Below are 9338 nucleotides of genomic sequence, written 5' to 3'. Positions count from 1 at the left end.
GTTTTTAAAATTTTTGCAAAAAGTCCATTTACCAATTATTTTTTTTTTTTTCAGGAATACTCTCACGACTATGTGTCCTCTTCACAACATCTCTCCAATAGTATTTTAGATACACGCCTCCAGAGCAGCTCCTGCCAGGATTTAAGCAATAATAATCTACACAGTAGCAGCAGTTTTCTGGGTCACACTAATAACAATCATATTTTGGCAGCTGATGCTCATGAAGAGAACGTTTGAAGGCCATGTTGCCCACTTATCGGCCGGCTCCAGATTATGAAACTGCTGTCCAATTGAAGTATAGAACACCGCCCAATGAATTGTACAACTTAAATCAATTGCAATATCAAGCAGCTGCTTTGGCAGCTCATAATTCAGCAGCTGCTTACTATGCGGTTCACAGCCGGATGTACATCAAGCGGGTGATGGTTTGCTATTGGGTCATATGGCTACACACCGCTATCCCGATGTGGCACAACCTGCTCAGGCTATGCATGCTCAGTATAATCTATCAGCGGCCACTGCAGCAGCCTCCGGTTTGGGTTCGACGCCTCAGAATAATGTTTATGCTGATTTGCCTCAACGCTTGCAAATGATTAGAACTAAACCGCCCCCTCCTTATCCGGTTAATAGATTAAGTTCTTCTTCTACACCCGATTTAGCAGTAGCTTCTCATCGTCCTCTTCTAGGCTATAGGGCTTATGTTTCTGGCTCTTCACCCGACTTGGTTTCAAATAGAAATCTTTTAAATTCTCATATCCCTATAGCGGTCAACCTGGAGGATTAGGTAACCCAGGACAAATCACCACTTCCTCGGGAGCCACCATGTTACATCAATATCCCTATATGGGTCATATGGGCCATTCGCAATCCTATCTACCGCCTCATGGTACTTTTGAAAACCTCAATATGATCGAGGAACAGCCTTCGATAATGTCTCAATTACGGCAATCGGCTTTAAGTCAAACGGCAGCCAATCATGCCGCCAATAGCACACAAAGTTATGAACAAAATTCTCCCACATTACCGCCTTCCGGTTATCGCTCCTCGGCCAATCTACAAGCGGGTCAGACGGGACTACAACGCAATGCCATGAATGGTTCCATAGAACCCATTTATGAAAACGTGCCACTGCCTCAATACACATCTTCCACATCGGTAACGCCTCAGCGTAATACAGAACAAAGATCATCGGGTTCATCCACTCATAATACGGAAATAAGAAATCGTACTTCTTCCATACAATCGGCGCCAGGAGGTATGCCTAATCAACCTCCAGTGCCAGCAGCTAGACATCATCATATGCAGCATAGGGATACGGCAGGACCTTCAATACAACAACTAGCTCAACAGCAAATTCATCAATATTTACAGGCTCAAGATGAACCGGATGAAATTTCCATGAATATCAAAAAATTCAATCATCAAACACAACCGGATAGGGCAGCTAGTAGTGATGTGCAATTGCTTGAACCTACGCCACCTCAGCGAACGGTAAGAGCAGCCTCAGCAGCACCGGCCATAGGACAAACTTCCTCAACGCCCGAGCAAACACCCGTAAAAATGACGCCACCTCCACGGCAGCATAAAAATATGAAAAGCTCGTCCTCTGTATCAGCTGTTGATGTCATACAACCCACCTCCTCCACTTCGATGTCACCCTCTGTAAGCTCTACCACTGCGGCACTAAATTCTACACGCATTACCTCTTCCACTTCCCACGATGAGTCATTAAGTCATCATTTTTCAGCCATGAATTTGTCTTCCACTTCATCGTCCATGTTTAATAGTACACTGGATACCACAACACAAAGTTCGAGTACAGCGGGCAATAATACAACTTCAAAGGAGAAACGTAAAAAACGCTGGAACTTCTTGGGCAGAAGTAAAACGCCAGACAAACAAAAATCAGCCACATTGGGACGAGAAAAGGCGGTAAATACCACAAAACTGCAGAAAATCAAACTGGCACAAGATGATCTAAATCTGCACCATAGATGGTCTACGGGAGTGCCGAAATTGCAGCCAATATCGGGACAATATTCCAAAGATAAATTGGTTAGTTATAAAATTTAAAAATTTTTATAAAATTTAACAATTTCTATGTATTTTAGTGTCAAATACTCACTGATAAACTAACCGACTCTCAGTTGTTTATGGAATTTGAGGCCATACCCAAACGCCGTGAAATGGCACGCTACGATTGTGCGTTGAAAGAAGAAAATGCCATGAAAAATTCCGATCCAAATTTTCTACCCTACGATGATAATCGTGTACGTTTGACACCCACCATGGAAAATCGTCATGGTTATGTTAACGCCTCTCATATATCGGTTAGTAGTTTTTGTAAGAATTTACTTGTTGAGTTTCTTTTAACATGATATTATTTTCTTTCTCTTTTAGGCTACTGTGGGCAACAAACAACGTTTCTATATTGTAGCACAATCACCACATGAAGAATTAACCACACGCATCTTTTGGCAGTGTGTTTGGGAGGCTGATGTTTATTTAATTGTGCAGTTATCGGAGGATTTGAATTATATACCGCCCAATACAAATCAACGTATGGAGTTTGGTCAGGTAGGTGGCTAATCCCAAAAATAATCGAGTTCAGTTCTAGTTCTGATGTAGTTCCAGTTCAGATGTAGTTCCAGTTCAGTTCTAGTTTAGTTCTAGTTCAGTTCTAGTTCTGATGTAGTTCAGTCAGTCTAGTTCAGTAGTCAGTTCTAGTTCAGTTCTAGTTCAGTTCTAGTTCAGTTCTAGTTCAGTTCTAGTTCAGTTCTAGTTCAGTTCTAGTTCAGTTCTAGTTCAGTTCTAGTTCAGTTCTAGTTCAGTTCTAGTTCAGTTCTAGTTCAGTTCTAGTTCAGTTCTAGTTCAGTTCTAGTTCATTTCTAGTATTCTAGTTCAGTTTAGTTCAGTTCTAGTTCAGTTCTAGTTCAGTTCTAGTATTCAGGTTCTAGTTTCAGTTCTAGTTCAGTTCTAGTTCAGTTCTAGTTCAGTTCTAGTTCAGTTCTAGTTCAGTTCTAGTTCAGTTCTAGTTCAGTTCTAGTCAGTTCTAGTTCAGTTCTAGTTCAGTTCTAGTTCAGTTCTAGTTCAGTTCTAGTTCAGTTCTAGTTCAGTTCTAGTTCAGTTCTAGTTCAGTTTCTAGTTCAGTTCTAGTTCAGTTCTAGTTATCAGTTCTAGTTCAGTTCTAGTTCAGTTCTAGTTCAGTTCTAGTTCAGTTCTAGTTCAGTTACTAGTTCAGTTCGTAGTGTCAGTTCTAGTTCAGTTCTAGTTCAGTTCTAGTTCAGTTCTAGTTCAGTCTATTCTAGTTCAGTTCTAGTTCAGTTCTAGTCAGTTCTAGTTCAGTTCTCGTTACAGTTTCTAGTTCAGTCTAGTTCAGTTCTAGTTCAGTTCTAGTTCAGTTCTAGTTCAGTTCTAGTTCAGTTCTAGTTCAGTTCTAGTTCAGTTCTAGTTCAGTTCTAGTTCAGTTCTAGTTCAGTTCTAGTTCAGTTCTAGTTCAGTTCTAGTTCAGTTCTAGTTCAGTTCTAGTTCAGTTCTAGTTCAGTTCTAGTTCAGTTCTAGTTCAGTTCTAGTTCAGTTCTAGTTCAGTTCTAGTTCAGTTCTAGTTCAGTTCTAGTTCAGTTCTAGTTCAGTTCTAGTTCAGTTCTAGTTCAGTTCTAGTTCAGTTCTAGTTCAGTTCTAGTTCAGTTCTAGTTCAGTTCTAGTTCAGTTCTAGTTCAGTTCTAGTTCAGTTCTAGTTCAGTTCTAGTTCAGTTATTTCAGTAGTTCAGTTCTAGTTCAGTTCTAGTTCAGTTCTAGTTCAGTTCTAGTTTAGTTCTAGTTCAGTTCTAGTTCAGTTCTAGTTCAGTTCTAGTTCAGTTCTAGTTCAGTTCTAGTTCAATTCTAGTTCAGTTCTAGTTCAGTTCTAGTTCAGTTCTAGTTCAGTTCTAGTTCAGTTCTAGTTCAGTTCTAGTTCAGTTCTAGTTCAGTTCTAGTTCAGTTCTAGTTCAGTTCTAGTTCAGTTCTAGTTCAGTTCTAGTTCAGTTCTAGTTCAGTTCTAGTTCAGTTCTAGTTCAGTTCTAGTTCAGTTCTAGTTCAGTTCTAGTTCAGTTCTAGTTCAGTTCTAGTTCAGTTCTAGTCAGTTCTAGTTCAGTTCTAGTTCAGTTCTAGTTCAGTTCTAGTTCAGTTCAGTTTCAGTTCTAGTTCAGTTCTAGTTCAGTTCTAGTTCAGTTTTAGTTCATTCTAGTTCAGCTTTTGTATCGTTCTAGTTCAGAAAATGTATAAAAATTAAAATTTTTGGAAATTATTTTTAATGTTAATTTTAATTTTTTCCATTACAGTTCCAGGTTTATCAGGAATTTTCACAAACTACCGATCGTTGTATTACCAGCAAACTGCGTCTTTATCACATACAATCAAGACGTTATCGTTCTGTTTGGCATCTTAACTACACCGATTGGGCAGAACAAAATTGTCCACGTGATGTCAATCACTTTTTAGACTTTTTGGAAGAGCTCAATTCAGTGCGTATGGCATCGATAAATGAAGTACCGCCAGGGCATAATACAAATCCTCCGGTACTGTTACATTGTCTAGAAGGTGGTGGTAGATCGGGTGTTACACTAACAGCTGATTTACTACTCTACACCTTAGATCATAATGAGGTTTGTTGTTATTTTCATTTTTTTTTTTTTTAATAATTTCATTTGCTAATTTTCTTTTGGTTACTTTTAGGATTTGGACATACCTAGAGTTATTGGTAATTTACGTCATCAAAGAGACAGCATTATACCTTCTTTGGCTCAATATAAATTTATTTATAGTCTTTTAATAACATATCTAAAAAGAACGAGATTAATTTAATTTTATATTACAAAATTACCTTCATCGTTCCATTTGGTTTTATATATTTCACACTCGCCCACACATGCAATGTCCATTTGACCATTATAGACGTAATTTTAATTTGTAACCCTCATTTTTATTATTAAACAAGTATTTTTATGTTTAATTCCCTCCTCTTTATTTTATTAACCCTCGTTGCTATTATTTGGCAATTAAATTGCTTTAATTTAGTTTAATTTATTCTTAAAACAAAACATTGAACGAACAATTGTATTTTCTACATTTATTTTTTATATACAGGGTGCTTTATTATTCTTATTTTTTTATAATTTTATTTAATCTATTTCTGTAGTTTAGCTTTTGTTTATTTTCTCTTGAAGTATTTTTTTATCTATATTTATTCTCTGTAATTATTTAAACTTATTTTTTATTTTCATACAAACATAACTTCTTCCACTTCTTGTATATAGAAATCATTATGCGTAATACAAAACGATACAATTTTTTTTAAACATATAAATATTTATTCTTTCGAAAAAGAAAATTTTATATTATATTTGCAAAATTTCTGAATACTATACTACTTCCATATCATTAATTGTTGAAATTTATTATATTTTTTTTTTTTCATTATCCATCAAGTTTACTTGTTGTTAGTATTTAAGTTGTAAGACAAAAAATAATCAATTGTGCCTTGTATTTAAAGCAAAAATAATAAAAAAAAAAGAAAACAAACTTAAAGTTTACCATAAAAAAAAAAAATTATATAAAATAAAGAAAAATCCAATATATTGATAAAAAAATAAAATAATGGGCGTTTTAATTATAGACTTAAAAACTTGTCCATAACTTTGATTTTCTTTAGGAATTTCTAGTTAAGTTTAGTTTTAGGTCAGTTCTAGTTTAGTTCTAGTTTAGTACTAGTTTAGTTCTAGTTTAGTTCTAGTTCAGTTCTAGTTCATTTCTAGTTCAGTTCTAGTTTTGTTCTAGTCTTGTTCTAGTTCATTTCTAGTTTTTTTCTATTTCTGTTCTAATTCAGTTCTAGTTCAATTCCAGGTCACTTCTAGTTCAATTCTATTTCGGTTTAAGATCAGTTTTAGTGCCCTTATAGTTCTGTTTTAGTTCAGTTCTAGTTAGGTTCAAGCTTTGTTCTTCTTAAGCTTTGGTTCAGTTCAAGTTCAGTTCTAGTTTATAGTTCTGTTTTAGTTCAGTTCTAGTTAGGTTCAAGTTTTGTTCTACGTAAGCTTTGGTTATAGTTTAGTTCTAGTTTAGTGCTAGTTCAATTTCTAGTTTAGTTCTGGTTTAGTTCTAGTTCAGTTCTAGTTAAGTTCTAGTTTAGTTAAGTTCTAGCTCAGTTCTAGTTGAGTCCTAATTCAGTTCTAGTTCAGTCCTAGTTAAGTTCTAGTTAAGTTCTAGTTCAGTCCTAGTTAAGTTCTAGTTCAGTTCTAGTTCAGGTCTACTTCAGTTCTTTTAGTTCTAGTTTAGTTCTAATTCAGTTCTAGTTCAGGTCTAGTCGTGTCCGAGTTCAGTTCCAGATCAGTTCTAGTTTAGTTCTAGTTCAGTTCTAGTTTAGTTCAAGTTCTGTTCTAGTTCAGTTCTAATTTAGATCTATTTCAGTTCTATATCAGCTCTAGTCCGGTTCAAGTTAAGTTCTAGTTCCGTTTTAGGTCAGTTCTAGTTCATTTCTAATTCAGTTCTAATTCATTTCGAGTTTAGTTCTGGTTGAGATCTAGCTCAGTTCTAGTTCTGTTTTAGTCCAGTTCTTGTTTAATTCTAGTTCAGTTATAGTTTAATTCTAGTTCAGTTTTAGTTCAGTTCTAGTTTATGTCTAGTTCAGTTCTAGTTTAGTTCTAGCTCAGTTCTAATTGAGTTCTAGATCTGTTCTAGTTTAGTTCTGGTTCCGTTTTAGTTCAGTTCTAGTTCGGTTCTAGTTTAGTTCTTGCTCAGTTGTAGTTGAGTACTGGTTCTGTTCTAATTGAGTTCTAGTTCTGTTATAGTTCAGCTCTAGTCCAGTTCTAGTTTAATTCTAGTTCAGCTCTATTCTAGTTCTAGTTTAATTCTAGTTCAGTTCTACTTCACATCCAGTTTAGTTTTAATTCGGTTTTAGTTCACTTCTTGTTCAATTCTGCTCTAGTTCTAGTTCAGTTCTAATTCATTTCTAGTTCATTTCTAATTCAGTTCTAGATCATTTCTAATTCAACTCTAGTTCAGTTCCAGTCCATTTCTTGTTCAGTTCTTGATCTAGATTCTAGAACTTTGATTTTTTTTAAACAATTTAATGATAACTTTGTTTTTCTGCAGAAAAGTTATTGTGAATGTTTCTTTGAGTCACCTTGTAAGTTGTTTATATTTTATATGCCAACACCTAAAGGTAGGCAATAGTTTGTATAACGTTAAGTTAAACTTGAAGATAACTAAGTAAATGTTACACAAGTGTTGCCATAATTAAGCAAAATAGAAATGGAAATTACCTATAAAATATATCTTTTTTAAAGCAAATAAAACACAATTTTTTATTAATTTTTTTTTATAAATATTTTATAATTTTTACTACAACTTGTTTTGTTTATTTGACCATCAATATCTTTTGTTTTGTTTCAGTTTTAAATACAATTTGTTTTTTTATTAAAAATATAAGATTATTTCTTTTTTTGTTTTGAATAATTATTAAATACAATTATTTATATTTAAACAGAGTATGAATAAATTTTTCTTTTATGTAATGGAGTTTATTTGTTGGTTTCAATTTTAATACCATTAACATGCATAAATAACATTAATAAATTTATTTTTTTTGTTGTTTCTTTTTTTTATTTTATGAATAATTTATGTTATTAAAAAGAAAGAAGATTTTGGCAGCTTTTTATACTCTAAGGGGGAGGAGAGAAAATAATATTTTAATAAAAATATTTTAAAAAAGCTGTTTTATTATATATAAAGAGTTTAACTTATTTTAGGAAATATTTATAAAATTTACATTATTAACTAAGTAAATAATATTTAAATTATAATTTGATTTGTTAATGTTAGAAAATATACAATTTTGTTTGTAGAGAGTGAATGAATTTTATGAAAATTAATAATTTATTTGTTAATAAACTAAACTAATTATGACTAAATTATGTTAAAAAAATTTTATGTAAATGATATTTGTTTCTTATTTAAATGATAAAGAATTCAATTCCTTTATAGTTAAAAAAAAAAACTTTTATTCTTTTTCTGATATTTTTATTTATAAAATTATTTATTTATTAATTATTAAAAAGAAAAAACATTATTGAAAACCTTTTATTGTTTATATATAAATTTTTTACATTTATTTTGTTCATATTTTGTTTATTTTTTTTTATAAATATTTAATAAATATATTTATTTATATAAAAATTAAATGTATTTTTTGGGGGGGAAGGGGTGTAAATGTACATTTTATAACATTTTTGTTTAACTTTTTTATATAATTTTTTTTTTTAATATTTCGTTAAAACTTTATATATAACTCTTTTTGGCTGTATTTTGTTTAAAATTTATTTTAATTATGTTTTGAATTTCTTAATTTGTCCTTAACATTTCATTTCCCTATTATTTGTAACGCTTTAGTTCCTCTTTCAATAACAAAATTAAGAAATTTGTTTAAGAAAGGGTTTGTTTTACCAAGACTCTTCTTAAAAGGTTAATTTTTTTCTATTTCAGGTGGAATTTTAAGTTTGAAAAAGGTTCTAAATATTATAATTCCTTTTCTTGTTTTGTAGTTTAATTATTTTAAATAAAACTTTACAAAAAGACGTAATTATTAGAGTTATATTTGGAAAAAAGTGTTTGATCTAAAACTGTTTACTTTCAAGGAAAAGTAAAAGGACTATAGTCGGCCTATAGTCCAGGCTATACTTCAGACTATAGTTAAACTATATTCCAGACTATACTCCAGACTGTAGTTAAACTATAGTCCAGACTATAGTTAAACTATAGTCCAGACTATAGTTAAACTATAGTCCAGACTATAGTCAATCTATAGCATATACTATAGTCAAACTATAGTCCAGATTATAGTCAAACTATAGTCCACACTATAGTCAAACTATAGTCCAGACTATAGTCAAACTATAGTTAAGAGTCTTGTCAAACTATAGACAATACTATACTCCAGACTATAGTCCAGTCTATAGTCAAACCATAGTCAAGACTATAGTCAAAATATAGTCCAGACCTGACTACAGTCTGGACTATATTTAAATGAGTTTAAACTTTAGACTATAGTCAAAACTATGGACTAGACTATAAAATATATAGAAAACTGTAGACTACACTACAGATTAAATAAAAATAACTTTAATAATTACATCTTTTAGTTAAAAAAAATTTAAGTTAATTTTCTAGAAATAAAGAATTATATTAATATATCAAACTGAACTAGTACAAAGAATGATAATGAAAATATATTTTTTTTTATAAATTTTGAAACTGCAAAAATCATTACAGCAAACTTTAGAACATATTTCAAAACACTAATTTTCCTT

At 31.9% G+C, this 9338-nt stretch overlaps 1 protein-coding gene across 1 annotated transcript in view; it reads left to right on the top strand.

Moving 5' to 3' along the window:
- LOC119614607 (tyrosine-protein phosphatase non-receptor type 21-like) overlaps positions 1-5554 on the top strand; it is a 7409-nt gene extending 1855 nt beyond the window's left edge. Inside the window, 8 exon segments of the mRNA XM_037970726.1 lie at positions 55-222; positions 225-387; positions 390-754; positions 757-2055; positions 2112-2330; positions 2401-2577; positions 4320-4643; positions 4714-5554. Coding sequence (XP_037826654.1) covers positions 55-222; positions 225-387; positions 390-754; positions 757-2055; positions 2112-2330; positions 2401-2577; positions 4320-4643; positions 4714-4842 — 2844 coding nt within the window. The 3' untranslated portion in view covers positions 4843-5554.
- The last annotated feature ends 3784 nt before the right edge of the window (positions 5555-9338 follow it).

The sequence above is a fragment of the Lucilia sericata genome, unplaced genomic scaffold (assembly GCF_015586225.1).
Source record: "Lucilia sericata isolate MDLA Ls3-8-SP2 unplaced genomic scaffold, ASM1558622v1 Contig003118F_arrow, whole genome shotgun sequence".
In the NCBI taxonomy this organism is placed as follows: domain Eukaryota; kingdom Metazoa; phylum Arthropoda; class Insecta; order Diptera; family Calliphoridae; genus Lucilia; species Lucilia sericata.
Note: the sequence above shows the minus strand (reverse complement) of the source record. Positions and strands in the feature narration are given on the sequence as shown.